Genomic DNA, 18,108 nt, shown 5'->3' on the forward strand with positions numbered 1-18,108 from the left:
AGAAGGATGCTTGGCTGTGGTCACTCAATAAATGATATTGATTTATCAGGAGTCTGACCTGTTCTTATTCAGCTAGACTTGGAGGCAGCGTCTGCCCCAGCTGGCGTGATAATTCTGAGTTGGAGACCGAGGCAGGAGGAAGGCAGAGGGAACAAAAGAGAGCAAAAGGCTTCGCCCACAACACTAGGTTCCTAGCTGAGTCCAATGGCCAAGTGGAAAAGGACAAACAGAAAAACTTTAGCTCAATGCCTCTCTCTCTCCATGAGGGAGCTTTTTTGCATATCCTTCCCCGGTTTGGAAAAGAGATACCCAAACAAAAATGTATTTTCTCCACCATTAAGGGGACTTTTATGTCTCCAAATACATCAAACCATGTGAGGACTAAATACATTCCAGACAAAGACATGTGCATGTTCGAGCAGTAAAGAGTGTTTGAAAAATAGAGTTTCACATTCTCTCAGCCTCACACCCTCTGCTTTTTTTTCATGTCTTTTCCAGACGTGATATACCTCCAGTTATGACTGTTAGAAAGAAACCGTCTTTGCTTTCTGATATTACACATACCTAGAAGGGCTGACTTTGGATCTGTGTGCACATGCTTTTTTTTTTTTTTTAGGGCCCACGACACACAGAAGTTCCTAGGCTAAGGGTCGAATCAGAGCTACAGCTTCCAGCCTACACCACAGCCACAGCACCGGCAGCTCCTTAACCCAGATGAGTGAGGGCAAGGATTGAACCCTCGTCCTCGTGGACGCTAGTCGGCTTCATCACCACTGAGCCACAGCAGGAACTCCATACATGCTTATTTTTAATTCCCTGGAAGGAAACAAACTAACCCGGAATGTAAGCGCATGCTCAGAAGTCACAATGCTTGAGGAAAGAAGCTATTTATTTACTTAAGGGAAATACAAAGGCCCCATTCCTTTTAGACAGGGAATTTATACTCGGTGGAATTTTCATGAATAAAAAATTCATTTCACTTCATATTTTCTGGTAAAAAACACTGGTTTGCTTTTTCAGTGCAAAGTTGGCCATGTCTGTCCTGAAGAGTCAGGCTTGTGAGGCTCCAGGAGACAAAGTGAACAGACTCTTTAAGCAGAGAGGTGCTTGGCCTGCTGGTGAAACCCAATACCGAAAAGTAAACAGAGAGCGCTCCGAAAAAAGAGCAAGTTTAAATGGATCTTGCTCTTCCAATGTGGAAACACGCTCATGGTTGTTAGTAACTGAGTCAAGACATTTAAATCACACGTATACTTTTATATCTCGACAGTGACCTTTTGTAAGTGTGCAGTGGGGATAAGAAGATGAGCAAAGCGATGCTCCAGCAAGAGCACTGTAGGTAATTGAACATGAAATGTGTTGCTATCTGATACCATTAATAATATGCAATCGCTACTTTATATCTAATATGCAGTTCATTTGGCCAGCGTCTAACGAAAGCCCTCTCAAAACATGAGCATAGGAAGTCCTGCTGCTCGCCTATAAAGTAAAGCAGCTCTGTTTTCACACATTTTGAAGTATCTCCATATTAGTCATCTCGGCTGTGCCACCAATTACCCCTGAAGCTCAGTAGCTTCAAGCGAGTATGTATCGTCTCACACAGGTTCTGAGGGTCGGGGAATTGGGAGTGGCTTGGCTGGGAGGTTCCGACCCAAGGTCTCCCGTGGAGTTGCTCTGGAGACGTGGGCTGGGGTAGCTGTCATCCGAAGGCTCGGCTGGGGCTGGTGGATGTGCCTTTAAGACGTCTCACAATCGTGGTTTGGGTTGTCGACAGGAAACTAGAGTTCTCCTCCACGTGGGTGGACCTATCAGGCTACTGGAGCATCCTGATGGTATGGAAACTGGCTTCCTCTAGAGTGACCCTGGAGAGAGAGCAAGGCAGAGGCCACGTGCTTTTTCTGCCCTAGCCTCAGAATTCGCCTGCCATCATCTCTTCCACGTTCTGTTCATTCGAAGCCAGTGACTCAGTGCAGTCCATGCTCAGGGCGCCGGGGCTAAAATTAGGCTCCACCTCTTGCAAGAGCACCAAAGAATTTGTGGAGCTATTTTAAAAGCATCGTGATTCTTCATGTATGGATGATGCCCTTGAGATGGGGGGGGGGCTTGTCAGCTCAAAGTCACCTAACTACTAGTAAGACCCTACATGCAAGGCAGCAAGACTGTTTTATTTCCCCTCTGCGGTGCCATCCACACACACAAGCCAGAAAACCCCACATTCCTGAAATCGCTGCACACAAATCCAAACTCTGCCTTTTTAAACTGGCCAAGATCTTCCCGATGCAGCTGGAGGCTTTATGTTTGGAAATGGATGAAATGGACCCAAGACTGGGAGGCAGGAGTCAGCTTTCTTCTTAATCAGCTCTGCGACCTTGAGAAAAAAAAAATACACTTGACTCAGGATGGTTTCCTCCTTTGTAAAACCAGACGGGAGAGCTGAGGGGTTTCCAAACTTCACTGGCCATCACATTCCTCAGGGAATGAACGACTCTCTGGCCTTACATTAAATCCACCAGGTCACAATCTCCAAGAATCTGTAAAATTAAAAAGCTCCCCAGGAGTCTGATGGAGAGTTGTGCAAACAGTAGGAACTGCTGCACTAGACTGTGGTTCATGCTTTAGGCTCTAATGTTATTTTGTTTTTAATTTTAATTTAATGTAATTTAATTTTTATTATTTTTGTCTTTATAGGGCCGCATCTGTGGCATATGGAAGTTCCCAGGCTAGGGGTCGAATCGGAGCTGTAGCCACCAGCCTACGCCACAGCCACAGCCACGCCAGATCCGAGCCGCGTCTGCGACCTACCCCACAGCTCACGGCAATGCCAGATCCTTAACCCACTGAGCAAAGCCAGGGATCGAACCTGCATCCTCACGGATGCTAGTCAGATTTGTTTTCCACTGAGCCAAGACGGGACCTCCTCTCCTGTTAGGTTAACTGCTCCCTTCTGACTGGATGTGCCCAGGTCAAGAAATCAGTTCTGGACCCTCGCTACCATCAGCAGGGAAATTTTGAAAAAAGAAGAAAAAGAGATACCTGGGGCTCCCCTCGGGCAAAATAAGTCAGACATTCTGGGGCGGGGCCCAGGGATCATGATGGCCTGTTTGTTTTCATCAGTCTGTTTTCAAAGAGTCGTGTTCAACCTTGGTGGCATATCGAATCCCTTGAGAAGTTTTAAAAAAGACCACTGCCCATACGCTCCCCCAGAAAAATTAAATCAGAGTCTTGCGGGTGGAACCAAACACCAGTCTTTCTCCAAGTCCCTGACTTATTATGAACAGCCACACCGACCAAGGTTTGCCTCACTTGAGCTCATTCTAATGCGGCCTCAACCATAAAAGATTATTCAGAAGAAAAACGATTCAGAAATCCTAAATGCATTTGAAATAGAAGATAAAAGTTAGGAATGGAAGATACGAAGAATTAAATGGAAGTGAGTTTTCATTTCTGGCAACATGGCAGACTAAATAACTTAAAAGTCCTCTTGCTATAAATACTGGTTTATAAATATGAACCATGTATAAATATGAGTCAAAATGCAATAAACACCTATTGAAATGAGCTCATGGAACAGCAAGGAAAGGCCTCCAGTGCCAGAAGCAAGAGACATGACAGCATGGTGGGGAATACGTGGAGCTGGTCTCAGGCAGGTTTGTTGGCCTTGAAAGGCTGAAGTTTGGGGGTTCCCAGCAGAAACGAATCCGACTAGTATCCATGAGGATGCCGGTTCGATCCCTGGTCTCGCTCAGCGGGTTAAGGATCTGGCATTGCCATGAGCTGTGGGGTAAGTTGCAGACGCAGCTCGGATCCTGCGTTGCTGTGGCTGTGGCATAGGCTGGCAGCTGCAGCTCTGATTTGACCTCTAGCCTGGGAACCTCCTTAAGCCGCAGGTGTGGCCCTAAAAAAGCAAAAAAGCACAAAGAAAGGCTGAAGTTTGAGCATCAAAATGGAAAGGGGACTGCAGTTTGGATGCTTTAAAGTGTGGAAATGGAACTAAGATCCCCGAATAAATCTTGAACCCTCAAAGGATGAATCATTATAGAAATAACACTGGAAACAAATCTCCCCAGTGGCACAGGGAGACAAGAAAATTTGTCTTGGCATAAGTTGAAAGTGGAGAAAAACGTCTTCACTAAGAATTTGGGATGACAGCCCAGTCTTCATGTAAATCTGAGACCGGAGTTTACCCTTCTTGTATGGTCCAGGAACCCCAAAGCTGAAAAATAAAGATTAAGGAGTTCCCGTTGTGGCTCAGTGGAAACAAATCCAACCAGTATCCATGAGGACACAGGATCGATCCCTGGCCTCCCTCAGTGGGTTAAGGATCTGGCCTTGCCATGAGCTGTGGTATAGGTCCCAGACATAGCTCAGATCCTGTGTTGCTATGGCTGGTGTAGGCCAGCAGCTGCAGCACAGATTCAATCCCTAGCATTGGACCTTCCATATGCCACGGGTTCCGCCCTAAAAAGACATTAAAAAAAAAAAAGATCGTGGCTCAGTGGTTAACGAATCGACTAGGAACCATGAGGTTGCAGGTTCGATCCCTGGCCTTGCTCCGTGGATTAAGAATCCCGAGTTGCCATGAGCTGTAGTGTAGGTTGCAGATGTGGCTTGGATCCTCCATTGCTGTGGCTCTGGCATAGGCTGGCAGCTGCAGCTCCAATTGGACCCCTAGCCTGGGAACCTCTATATGCCGCAGGAAGCAGTTCTGAAAAAGGCAAAAAGACAAAAAAAAAAAAAAAAAAAAAAAAAAAAGGTTAAAAATAGAGATCCAACACCGACCTACAAAACATACATGGATAACCACCACAACCAAGATGTAGCAGATACCAGAGTAGATACCAGAGTCCCAAGAACTCAGCAAACAGAAGGATCAGACAGACTATCAAATAAAATAAGTTTAAAATTATTAAAACCATAAAAGAACATTTGGGACTATGCGAAAATGAGTAACAGAAGAGTATAAAAGAAGGTAGATCTGAAAGAGAACTAAGCAGAACTTCTGGAAATGACATATTCAGTCACTGAAATGAAAAGCTCAGTGGACGAGTTACACAGCAGATTACGCAGAGCTAAGAAAAATCAGCAAATGGCTCTGAGAAAATTGCCCAGGAAGCAGCACCGAGCGTCAAAGTGATGGAAAGTCTGAGCAGAAGGTTCAGGGTATGTTGCCTAGAAATCGAAGGTGCCTTATACACCTAATATGAGCATCAGAAGGTAAGAACAGGGAGAGTGCAAGGGAGACAGGATTTACACAGACCATGGCTGATCGTTTTTCAGATCTGGTTTAAAAAAAAAAAAAAAAAAAGCATCCAGAGATTTTGGATGAGTAATGCATCTTGAACCATGTAAAATAAAAGGAATTCATACCTGAACACAGCATGACAAGAATGCAGGAAGCCAAAGACAAAGAGAAAAAGTTCAGGAATGTGTAACTGGGTCATCATGCTGTACAGTAGGAAAAAAAAAATTGTATTGGGGAAATAATTAAAAAAAAAAAGCTTAAAACCAGAAAGAAAAGACAGATTACTTACAAAGAAATCACATTTAAACTGATAGCAAATGTCTCAACAATAAATAGAAAATAAGAGGACGTGACATACTCCAAAAAGGGCTCAGGGTAAAATAACTAGAATTCTACACCCACAGAAATCAGCATTGAAGGATGAGAGAGAGGAGTTCCCATCATGGCTCAGTGGTAAGGAACCCAACCAGCATTCATGAGGGCTCAAGTTTGATCCCCGGCCTTGCTCAGTGGGTGAAGGAGCCGGCGTTGTGAGGAGCTGTGGTGTAGGTCACAGACATGTCGAGGGTGTGACCCTCAAAAGACAAAAAAAAAAAAAAAAAAAAAGAAAAAGAAAGAAAAAAAAAGATGAAAGAGAAATAAGACAATTTATACTAATGGAGATTATAGCATGTCATTCATACAACCGCCCCCCCCCAAAAAAAAACCCACTACAAGATAAGTTTCAAGGAAAAAGGCGGGTACCTAGAAACAAAGTAGAAAAATATGCTAGAAACAAAGGTGAACAAATTGGTAAACAAGGGCAAATCTAAACACTGACTTATAAAATGAAATGATAGTAGGTTTTAAATTAAATTTAGGGGTATAAAAACTAAGTGTGGCTCCAAAATCAGTACTAATAACAGGTAAAAGGGAGGATGTAATTGAAGTTGAATAATTCTCTGTTTACTGTAGATATTTAGGAAGGCTAGATTAAGTGTCCATGTTAAAAGCTGTAATCACTGGAGGAATAGAAAAATAACTTAACTACTAAATTATTGAGGAGGAAAGGGAAAAAAGAATTCTTGGAATTCCCATCATGGCTCAGGGGAAATGAATCTGACGAGGAACCACAAGGTTGCAGGTTTGATCCCTGGCCTCGCTCAGTGGGTTAAGGAGCCAGTGTTGCCATGAGCTGTGGCGTAGGTTGCAGATGTGGCTCAGATCTGGCATTACTGTGGCTGTGGCATAGGCTGGCAGCTGTAGCTCTGATTAGGCCCCTGGCCTGGGAACCTCCATATGCCATGGGTGTGGCCCTAAAAAAAAAAAAAAAGAATTCTTGATCAGTTCAATAGAAGAAAAGGAAATAAAAATCATACAGAAAGCAGAATAAAAGGTGAAAAATGGAACATGAATTTCAAATGTCAGAGGTTAGAACAACAGGATGTCCTATAAGTTGTTAGAATACAAATTGCAAGAGCAACTTCAAAAAACTGTTTCGCATTATCTTGTGAAGTTTTGCATTTATATACTTCAGGACCCAGTAATCACTCCAAAGAGAATTTTTGGTTCACATACACCAGAAGACAAGACTGTTGATACACCACTGCTTGTAAGAATTAAAAACTGGAACAACCCAAAGGCCTATGACAAGAGAATGGACAGACTGATTTGTAGCAGAGGCACAAAATGGAATAGTATGCAACTCTGAAAAATAGTGAACTACAACCAGATACAACAATCTAGATGAATCTAAGTAATACTATGTTGAGTACAAAAATATAGGCCTCAGAAATTTTTCATAAAATTTTAAAACAAGTATATAACAATTTGATAAGACTTTTTAAAAAGCAAAAAAATAAAAATAAATACAAGTTTGAAATTAGTACTTTCTTCTGGTGGGGGTACAACAGAGGAGGAGCACATAAGTAGTTGTAAGTCACTGTTACTGTTTTAGTTCTGTAGTTGAATAGGAGGTTTACAAGAGTCCATAATATTAAAAAATAAATAAAATAAGGCCATGGATATACCCAGTGATGACAGTATGTTTATGCCAGAGATTGTGATTAATGTAGTTTTGTGTCCCTAAGATTCATTAAAAATATCAGCAACTACATTAAAGGTAAATGGACTCAACTTACCAGTCAGGTGAATAAATAAATGAACAAGATCCGGGTATTTCTAAGAGACTTACCTAAAAATTAAAGATATAGAAGGTTGATGGATGGAACACTGTAAATCAACTATAATAAAAAAAAATTTAAAAAGAAAGGTTGAAAGTACAAGAATGGAAAAAGAAATGCCAGACAAATGTCATCTAGAAGTTGAAGTAGTCATATTTATTGCAAGCCAAGTAGACTTTAAAGCAAAAATCACTAGGGTTAAAGATCATCTATGTATACAGTCAGGAATCAATTCACTAGGAAAATGGTAAATCTAAGCTTGTATGCACCTAGTAACATAGTGTCAAAACACATAAAGCAAAAAAGAGAAATAAAATGTAGAAAAGAGAAAAATGCAGTCATAGCAGGAGATTTTCACAGGTTTTCTTGATGTACCTTATCACATATTCTCAAAATATAGAGAGCAAAATTTGAGTGACTCATAGTAGATACTGGCAAATTCAGTCACATGAGGAGACTTTAATGTACCACTATAAAAAGTGATTGATCAAGCAGAAGAATATGAGTAAGGCTACAGAAAATCCGGATAATATAATTAACGAGCTTGAGTTAACAGACTCATATAGAATGCTACAGAACAAATTAGGTATACACATTCTTTTCAAAGCTACATGGACTATTTATAAAAACCAACTATTTACCAAAGAAAATCTCAACAAATTATAATGAAACTCAAAGGTGCTTCTTTGAAAACACTAGCAGAATGTAGAAACAAACACTAGGTCAAAAATAGGGAGATCTCTGACATAACTGATCCAGAAAAGAGAAGATACATACACAATAATATTTGGAATGATGGAGTTCTTGGTGTGGCTCAGTGGGTTGGGAATCTGACTCCAGCGGCTGGGGACACTGAGGAGGCACATGTTTGATCCCCGGCCCAGCCCAGGAGGTTAAAGGATCAGGCATTGTCACAACTGTGATGTAGGACCACAGCTGTAGCTCGGATTCAATCCCTGGCTCGGGAACTTCCATCTGTGATGGGTGCAGCCATAAAATAAAATTAAAAAAAAGTTTGGAATGAAAAAATAGAGGTTATGGGTAGATGCAGCAGAGATTAAAATATATTAAAAGAAAACTATGAACAGCATTTTGTCCGTAAATTTGAAAACCTAAATGGTGTGGATAATCTCCCTGGAAAAATACAATGAATAAAAACTGAGTCAGGAAGAAAATAAAACCTAAAGAGCTCCATAGCCACCAAAGAAATGGAACTGGTAGTTAAAAATCAACCTAGTAAATGTTTATCCCAAACCCAGACATTTTACCAGCAAGTTCTACCAAACATTCAAGGAACACATAATTCCAATTTTATACACACTGTTTGAGAAAATGGAAAAAGAAGGAACACTAACCAGTTCATTTATGAGGCCAGTATAACCAGACAAAGCAATATGGAAGGGAATAAATTGCAGCAAATTTGACTTATGGACATGGGTACAAAAACACCTACAAGGAAATTAGAGGTTCACCTTCATTCATTCGTTCATGCTTTCATTCGTTCCAACAAACATCTGCTGAGCGTCAACCATGCACCAATAGGCACTGAGCTAATACTTGGAGAGCAGAAATGGACAGGAGCTTAGGACTTAGCGGAGGAGATAAGCAATAAAGCAAATGATCACACAGGGTAGGGTACCCAGAGGACATTCTGGCAGGATAACAGTGCCTACCGAGAGGGATTCAACCCATCAGAGAGGTCAGGGAATGCTTTCCAGGCACATTAGCAGAGTAAGAATGAGTGTGGGAAGGGTGTTTAGGAGTCTTGCAACAGCGGCTCCAGTAGGACATCTGAGCTGCAGTAGCAGGAAAGGTGAATTTGAGATTAAGAAGTAAAACCAACAGTTCTTCCTGACGGATTGCACATGGGAAGGTGTCAACCTGGAGAGGGGCCAACCTTGTCTTGAAGATGGCTGAGGATTGTTCATGCAGAGAGGGAACCTTAAAGGAGGGTCAGATTTAGGGGAAAAGAGCGTGCATGTGGTTTTGGATAGGCTGAGTTTGGGGGACCTTTGGGAAGGCTAAGAGGGGATATTGAATAAGAAATTAACCAGAGCTGGAGGGAGATTTTAATTTTTTTTTTTTTTTTTGTCTTTTCTAGGGCCATACCCGCAGCATATGGAGGTTCCCAGGCTAGGGGTCTAATCCAAGCTGTAGCTGCCGGCCTACACCAGAGCCACAGCAACACGGGACCCAAGCTGCATCTGCAACCTACACCACAGCCCATGGTGATGCCGGCTCCTTAATCCGCTGAGCGAGGCCAGGGATCGAACCCGCCACCTCATGGTTTCTAGTCGGATTTCTTAACCACCAAGCCACGGCGGGAACTCCGAGAGATTTTAATTTGAGTGACATCAGCATGTAGGGGGTACTGAACCCATGCTTCAGAGGTTCTCACACACGGAAAGAGTGTAAATGCGGGAGAGAATGAATACCAATATTTAAAGGAAAGGCAGAGGAGGAGGAGTCAGGGCAAAGAGAGGAGGAATGGCTGGAGAGGAGGATGCAAACCAGGAGGGTGTGGGTATCAAGGTTGCCAAGGGAAGAGTGTGACAAGAAAGGCGTGTCCCAGTGTCATGGGCTTTAGAAGACCAAGAGTGTGGCAGACTGACATGGTCCTGGAATTCTGCTGGCCCAGGGAATACACAGAGGGAGTGAGTTAGAGGAGAAATGCACAATAATAACAATAATGGAAATAATAATAATAAACCATTACGTATATTATGCAAAGAAACATCTGTAACTTGGTTATGGTGGGGGTTACTCGCCTCCATGCATTTGTCAAAACTCCGAATTACAGGCCCAGAAGAGTCAACGTTACTGCATAGAAATTAAAATTAAATAAATAGAAACCACGTAGTGTTGGTGATTTAAGCTCCAACTTTCTCTCAGCCACTGACTTTATAACTGCAGCACCGGCCCCTCGCAGGGTTTCAGTTCTGTTCAGCGCACGCAGGTCTGCAACAGGGAACAAGGGCACCCCACTCTCTGTCCTTGAGAAGGACAGAATACATGTGTCTGCAGCAGAGCCAGAGGGCGTGGGACTGATGGCCAGAGCCCCTGTAAGGAACTGACAGGTGGAGGTGGGGCGTAGCCTGGAAAGCCTGGTTCCTCTGGGCTCCCCGATGTAAGATGAGGGGTTGGACCAGGAAAGGCCTTTCTGCCTCTGATGGTCTGCGGGTCTCGTGTAAAAATCCCACACAAAATCCAATTAGCTCTGTTTGGTATTGAGAATAGCCACAATAAACAATTACCGTAATAACAACTGGCTCTTCCATACACAGGACCCCAGATGATTCGGAAAGCAGTTTGGAGGGAGGGAAAATGCTTGGGTTTAAAGTTTTAAAGTGCCTTCTAAAAATCACATGAAGTAATGATTGATAAGGCACACAGCTCACAGCTCATGTGGGCTTGCAATCAAAAAGGGACTTTTCCATGTGTTCATTTCAATCCCTCCCCTCCCTCTATCAAGGAAGAATGATCCCAGTTTAGGAGACAGATTAATAAGAGTCTGGTCACTCAAGGCTTTGGCTGATGTTGGGATTTTCCAAAGATTCCATTTTCCCAAGAGCCACAGTGGATTTGGTACAGTTTTGGCATTGAGTGTATTCCATTGTGTCCTAATCCAATGAAAATGAATGGAAAAGTGTTAATTGGGCATCAATTCATGCTTAACATTAATCTGAGTATTTGATGAACCACAACTTTATGTTGCCCCTCATGCCATATTAACTCAATTTATTGTAATGATTTAAAACAATAAGGATAATTACATCCTTATTGTTTTAAATACCCCATAAATTGAATCCAGCCTGAATTTGGCCCGCCTGAAATTTGCTGTTTAAATGTGAGATGTTTGGGGGAAGCTACAGAAACGTCTTTTTGGAGTTATCAGTGCGGGAAAGGATGAGAAGCAGCACTTTTTAAGCACCTACTGTGTACCAGGACCTGTGCTGCACCACTACTCCTAAGGTGGCCAGGGTGAGCGTATTTGAAGCCTTCTGCCACCCTCAGCTACCTCCACAGATGGTGGGGGGCTTGGTCTTAATTTACATTTCATGCACTTCTCTACCTCAGCATAGAAACAATAAGACATACATAAAACGAAGGGGTTGAGAGGGGTTTCCTCAAATAACCACCCTTCCCAGCCCTCCCGGAGGTGCTCCCAAACTATTTCTCTTTATACGCAAAAATTTGATTTGAACTCCAATCATTTGACCTTGACCCCTATAAACCTATTTTATTATATTTTTTAAACTCCCTATGATTAACGCGGAAACCCTTTCTTCGGCATTTTCTCACCACTGGAATCGCGTCAGTTTCCTCAAAGTTCCAAAATAACCTTTCCCGGGCACGGATTTCGTACCTCTGCCAGGGAAGGGCGGGGAGCGGCGCAAGACGTGCCGGTTTGGAGCGAGAGCCAGAGAGAACTTCCAGCGCGAGAGGAAAATAAAACTTGTGGCTGGCGTTGGTGCGGGAGGGTCTCCGCAATCCTGAAGGCCCCCGACCTAGAGGGGTCTCGGGGGCCGCCCGAGGAGCGCCAGGGTCTGGGTTTGATCCCGACGTCCTTGACCTAAATTTCTGCGCGGTGGCTGGAAAAAGGGCGCAGAGCCGGGAGGGCGGCTGGTGCCATCCCCGGATCCCGGCGGCTGGGGCTGGGGAACTTGAATGGAGAGGCCGACCTAGAAGGGGTGGGGGGCGTCTTCTCCCCAGCCCGAGTGCGGAGCGGTGGCCAGCTCCCCGCGCTTCCCCCTCCCCCGATCCACCCTCCCCACGCAGCCCATGTGATCGAGGGAAGTCGGGGTGCGCTCCCCCCGCCCCCCGGCCCGGCCCGCCCGGAGGCGGGGCCCCTCGGGCCGCGGGGTTCGCGCACCGCCCCCGTGGGTCCGGCTGCGGGGGGCCGAGTGTGCGCGCGCGGCAGGCGGGGGCCGCACCGGGGTGCGTGACGTCACCGGCATTGGTTACACGACGTTCTAGAACTCCGCCCCACGTGCGCCGGGAGGAGGGGGAGGAGGAGGGGATGGGGGTGGGGAGGAGGAGGGGGAGAGGTGGGGATGGGCCGGGGGGGCGGGGACGGGGGGTGTGCGAGCAGCGGGGCTGAGCTAAGCCGAGCCCACGTGTGACGGCTCTCGCCGCTGCCCCGGCTCCGCCGCTCGCTGAGAGATTCGGAGGAGCCCGGGCGGGGGGGAGGAGGAGGGGGAGGAGGGAGCGGGAGATCTCGGGGCTCGGAGCCGGCCGCCGCTCCGCTCCGATCGCTGTGGGGCTCGGTTTTTTGGGGGTGGGGGGGCGGGGGGGCTCAGATATGGAGGCAAATGGGAGCCAAGGCACCTCGGGCAGCGCCAACGACTCCCAGCACGACCCCGGGTAAGTTTCCAGCCGCTGCCCACCGCGCCGCCTCGGGCTCGCTCTCCTTGCAGCGGCGGGGACGGCGGTGCGCGGAGCCGGGCATCTCCCGCGCCCCCCCGCCCCTCCCGCGCGCCCCCCCGTGGAAGTTACACACCTTTGGATTGCATTTCGCCGTCACCTTCTCCCCCACCCCACCTCCCGGCTCTCGCTCGCTCGCTCCCCCCTGCTTTCCTTTTAGCTTTTGTAAGTTACACGTCAAAATGGCCGATCTGACATCGGTGCTCACTTCTGTTATGTTTTCTCCCTCTAGTAAAATGTTTATCGGTGGACTGAGCTGGCAGACCTCACCAGGTAAGGGAGGGAGGGGGGGACGCCTGGGTCCCCCCCTTCTTGGCTTCTTTATTGCTCTTTGTTATCCCGGTGTAGGAGCCCCCCCCCGCCATTGGCTCCCCACTTCTCCTGTGCAAGGTTATTTTTTTAAATAGCAAATCCTTTCCGAGCCCTCTACGCGACCTCTGTTGCCGAATTTCCCCCGCGTGTGCAAAAAACCCCCCAGAATAACAACAGAAAACTACTTTTGGTTTTTGTCCTTGATCAAAATTTGCATTGCTTTTTTTTTTCCCCACACCTTCTCCCCCCCCATCTCTCTCTTTCTCTCTACAGATAGCCTTAGAGACTATTTTAGCAAATTTGGAGAAATTAGAGAATGTATGGTCATGAGAGATCCCACTACGAAACGCTCCAGGTAAACCATTCCCTTCTGGATTTTGTCTTTATTTTAGAAGAAAGTTTAAGTGTTATTTTTGGAGGTGTCTTCGGTAGTAGCTAAGCGGATTTAGAATGGGGCTCAGGCATGTGGCTGATTTCGAACGTCGCTCAGTCTCCCCCCCCCATTAACCCCAAAGGTTATTAATTGGGGCTGAACTCTGGCTACAGAGATGCCCATGTTTCTGCTTTAAGTCATTTCTCCGTCGCTTCTTTTTCTCCTGTTTCAAATGACATTCAGCTTCCATTCACTTTCCACATAGTTTTCTTTTTTTTCCCCTCCCTTCCCTATGTATCCTTTCCCCGCACTCCCAGTTCCCCAAACTCTTAAAGCCCCTCTTGGAAAGCTGGATGAATCTCCTCTAAGTGCTGGGTTTTCTTCGGAATAAAACAAAGCGTTAAAGAAAGGGAAGGGAGGAGGAGGAGGAGAGAGATTGAGGTGGCGAAAGAGTGGAGATACCAGCGTTCTCCAAGTTACCTCCAGCCGCCCTGCCCCCGTTCCACTTCCCCCATTAACCTTGATGTGTTTCCTTGGGAGGCGGAGGGCTGTAGGCAGGAGGGGGTGGGGAGGGCGCCGGGGAGTGGGGGTGCGTGGGGGCAACTTTTTGCTTTCCATTCTGCGTTGGGGCTCACTCCTTGTTGCTCTCAACGGTGTCACATTTTCTTGTTTGTTTTTCTCCCTCTTTGTCTCATTTCAGAGGCTTCGGTTTCGTCACGTTCGCAGACCCAGCAAGTGTAGATAAAGTACTAGGTCAGCCCCACCACGAGTTAGATTCCAAGACGGTAGGTTGCTTTTCCTTGTTGTTGTTGTTCGCCCCTTTTCAGGACCGATCTGGGCATTGACAGCCCTATTTAAAGAGACAGTGCCTTCTTTTGCTGCTGTGCTGAGAAGTGGGTACTTTGAAGTAGAGCTTGCGAGTTGGTTCTAAAGTTTGCTGCGACGGCTGGGTTGGGGGTTTTCTTTTTAGAGCTTGTTTCCCTGCAGCCCCTGAGGCTGCCCAGCCTAGGCTTGGGGGAGGGGTCGGCTTGGGGAGAGGCTATCTTCCAGGCCAAAGGACCATGCAAAGAAACTCCACCACCGAGAGAGAGCCGAGGCAACTTTTCTTTGTCAGCCGAGCACAGCCCGCGTTACCAACTGTGGCTGTAGGAATTGGCTCTTAGAAGGCACAGCCTGCTTGGCGGAGGGGGACAGGGGGCGGAAGGAGGTGAGGGGGCGCTAATCACAGTCCAGGCAACAGGTTCCTCTTGGGCACTTCGGGCTGGGAATGTGGTTTGAGAAGGGAAAGAAAGAGGCTTTACAGAGCCAAGCTGGGCAGGCAGTGGGTGACTCCAGATGGTGTGAAATCTAAGGCTGATAAGGCCTTGGGTTTCAACGTGTCTTTTTTTTTTTTTTTTCTTTTTCTTTTTCTTTTCTTTTCTTTCCCTCGATCCTTTATTTTGAGTGTGGGTACTTTTATAGCATTAGAAGGTTTTCAAGTCCAGGGTTGAGGGGGGTAAAAGTCTCTTTGAGGCCAGAAGGGAAGAAAGTATCAGTGGATAATAATACATTTTATGGGGGAGTGGGAGGGGAGTTGATCTGATTTATGCTGGCTCTCCTGCCTTCCCTGTGTGTCTGTCTAGGAGAATTTCAGTACTGGCTTTTGTACGTCCACCTAAAGCAGGGGCAGGGGATCCGAGGTGGTGCTGGGATGCAGTGCTGGGCTGCTGGGGGCTTCGCCTCTGTGGTGGGTGGGTGGGAGGGAGAAGGCAAGGAATCTGATTCTAGGCCCAGCTGCTGGTTCAAGACCCGGCAAGTTGTTCCCTGCCTCTAGGCCACAGTTTCCTCTTCTGTAAAATAAAGGAGTGGGACAGAGCAGTCTTGAAGTCCTTTTGGGCTTTAACCCTGTATGGAAGAGCTGAAAAGCAAAACCTGGCCACCTTTGGTGCCCTTGAATTGATTTTGCAAATTCACCCTGTTTCTCTGATCAGACATCAGGTGCATGCCTCCTCCCCAGCTCTGGAGAAGACCCCCCCCCCCCACACACACACTTTAAGTTGCCTTATTAATTGCATTGGACCTGTGGTAACTTGTGGCCCAAAGTACTGGTGTACTTTTAGGTCATTAAATTTCAGGGACAGGGTTTGCAGGGTGATCCCTGATGTCTGAAGAATTCTTATCTCCTTGACTTCGTGGCTAGACATTTCAAAAAGCGAGTAACATTAACGGGGAAAGATGTTTCAAGGCAAATTGGGGAATTTGGTATCCATCCCTCTGCCCACCCTGGGTTGGAGAAATACAGTACTTGATTTCTCTCGTGGCTGGTGGTGGGTCATCTCTCGCCGCCGTATCAGGTGCAAGGCCTGTGGTGGTCCCTCCCTAATTGTTTGTAGACATGTTTAGGTGGCTATTATGTAGTATAACCTAGCTTTTGACTTTGTTTCAACGTGCAGTGCAGGAGGCAGACGCGGTTGGTTTATTGACATGGAAGCGAGGATCTTGTTTACCCGTTACCTTAAAAGCTTTGTTTAGGTAACGGCCATTCACATCCAAAATAGTCCCCTAGTCTTTTCCTAGAGGATTTGTAGCTCCAGTAAGTAGAGCTGTACCTAACTAACTCATGTTTTCATTTTTGGTAGTTTTCTTTTCTGTTCTTTTTTTTTTTTTTTTTTAAAGAGTTGACAGGGATGTGCAAAAGGTTGGGATTTGCCATGCATACATCTTGACCCATCCTCTCCTTTTCGAGATCTCAGCGTGCACACTTGGCACACGGAAGAACTCTCCTTTGGTATATGTTGCGACACGCTGTTATCGCAACACCCAATACAGGAATCCTGAATTGGCTCCGAGTTTTGTCCTTTTAGATGATTCTTTCAGCGCTCGGCTTGCTCTGGCCTCTCCCTTCTCCCTCCGGCTCCTGGCCGGTCCCCCAACATGTGCCTCACCTTTTATTCCCCCCCCAACAAGGTGACTGATGATGGCACTTGGGTGCTGTTGAGCACACAAACCACACTGTGGGGGAGTGTTGATGAAAAGACCCGTCTGTCTGACGTTGGGTCCGCAGAATGGGAAATCCACACCTGTTGTATTTCTCCTGTCGACAGCTCTAGTTGGTGCTGAATACACCTGTAGCTGTGATAATGTTAATTTCCATGAAAGGGTAGTTTCCTAGATCAGAGATTTTTGTCTGTTTTAGTTCCCGCGAAGCAATCTCTCATTTCTCAGGTGATGTTTAAAGGTGGAAAACATGCTGCAGACTTTTATTAGGTCTTTAAACGACCTTAATAAAAGTGGTAGATCTTTATGTCTTACCGGCTGGGTCCTCAGGGATAAGTCTCCGAAACAGAATTAGCTGTGGTGTGACTTTCCCTCCTCTGTGCTTTTTTTTTTTCCCCGAAGCATTACTCTTTTATTCCCCCCCCATGGCAGCACTGAAAACAAGGTTGAGATTTACATTTTAAAAGGGGAACATTTTAATATGAAAGCCAAAGCGGATAAATAAATAACTTGTAGCAGTATTCATGCCACGCTCGCGTTGAATTTTACTCAAAGATTTGTGACATTTAGAAATTTAATGAAAACCAACAAGGGGAATATTTTTTTCGCTCCTTTCCTCCCCATATTTTCTATCCAACACCCCCTCCCCCAACTCTACCCCACATCAGCCTGTTAGATTCAAATGCTTCTGTGGGAATTGTTTGGAGTTTTAAAGCCAGTCCCAGGTTGAGATCTGCAGATGTGTCTGCTTGGGGTACTGGTTGTTTTTCCCTTCCACTTGGGGTTAGGGTAGGGGGTTACCCTAATTGTTACACTGGATTCTGACTGCTTTTTTTTCCAGTGATTTTTTTTTGTTTTGTTTTGTTTTGTTTTTAATCCTCTTCCCATAATGGCCTTATTTTTCTAATATGGGTTGAGGTTCTTCCGCAGATTTTTTTTTTTTAACCTCCCCTTGTGATTTTTAAAATCCAGGTGCTTTTAGTTCCTTTGTTTCCTTTCATTTGAATTTATTATTATTTTTAAGAACCAGCTCAGGCTCCAAAGTTTTGGACACCTGCTTTCTTTTCGAGGTGGAAGGACAGAACGAACTATCCTTTTGAATAATCTTAGATAATTTTACTTTTGCTCAAACAAGTGAGTTCATTCAAGCAGAACATGAGTTGATGTCAGCGGGGAATTTTTGTTATTTATTTATTTATTTTTTGTCTTTTTGCTATTTATTGGGCCGCTCCCACGGCATATGGAGGTTCCCAGGCTAGGGGTCGAATCGGAGCTGTAGCTGTCGGCCTACGCCAGAGCCACAGCAACGCAGGATCCGAGCCGTGTCTGCCACCTCCATCACAGCTCACGGCAACACTGGATCGTCAACCCACTGAGCAAGGGCAGGGACCGAACCCGCAACCTCATGGTTCCTAGTCGGATTCGTTAACCACTGCGCCACAACAGGAACTCCAGCGGGGAATTTTTGGATGCTGTTGATTTGAAAAACATTTTGGAATCCCCTTCCCCACGTGTGTCGTTTGGTTATCGGGAAGGAGAAGAACTACCATCCGGGGACTCACTGCTGGATCGTCCACATAATTTTTAGGTTATAGTTTTTTCCAGTGATGATGCTCCCG

General features: G+C 45.8%; 1 protein-coding gene and 1 long non-coding RNA gene across 16 annotated transcripts in view; one reads left to right on the forward strand and one right to left on the reverse strand.

The window, feature by feature from the left end:
• LOC110256167 lies at positions 872-12,378 on the reverse strand. 2 transcript variants are annotated; one of them, XR_002337445.1, is made up of 3 exons: positions 11,771-12,378; positions 7,363-7,415; positions 872-2,368 (listed from the first exon to the last, which is right to left on the reverse strand). It is a non-coding gene; the product is annotated as an uncharacterized LOC110256167 (long non-coding RNA). The 2 variants fall into 2 exon arrangements; XR_002337444.1 differs by lacking the exon at positions 7,363-7,415 and having other exon boundaries at positions 11,771-12,373.
• MSI2 (RNA-binding protein Musashi homolog 2-like) overlaps positions 12,595-18,108 on the forward strand; it is a 437,683-nt gene continuing 432,169 nt past the window's right edge. For 3 of the 14 annotated variants that reach the window (XR_002336815.1, XM_021066171.1, XM_021066169.1), the window contains exons 1-4: positions 12,604-12,768; positions 13,061-13,101; positions 13,414-13,495; positions 14,214-14,298. Coding sequence is in view for 12 of the 14 variants with exons in the window: in XM_021066171.1 (XP_020921830.1) it covers positions 12,707-12,768; positions 13,061-13,101; positions 13,414-13,495; positions 14,214-14,298 (270 nt within the window). In the remaining 2 variants the exon portion in view is untranslated. 14 annotated transcript variants of the gene reach the window in all.

The sequence above is a fragment of the Sus scrofa genome, chromosome 12 (assembly GCF_000003025.6).
Source record: "Sus scrofa isolate TJ Tabasco breed Duroc chromosome 12, Sscrofa11.1, whole genome shotgun sequence".
Classification (NCBI taxonomy): domain Eukaryota; kingdom Metazoa; phylum Chordata; class Mammalia; order Artiodactyla; family Suidae; genus Sus; species Sus scrofa.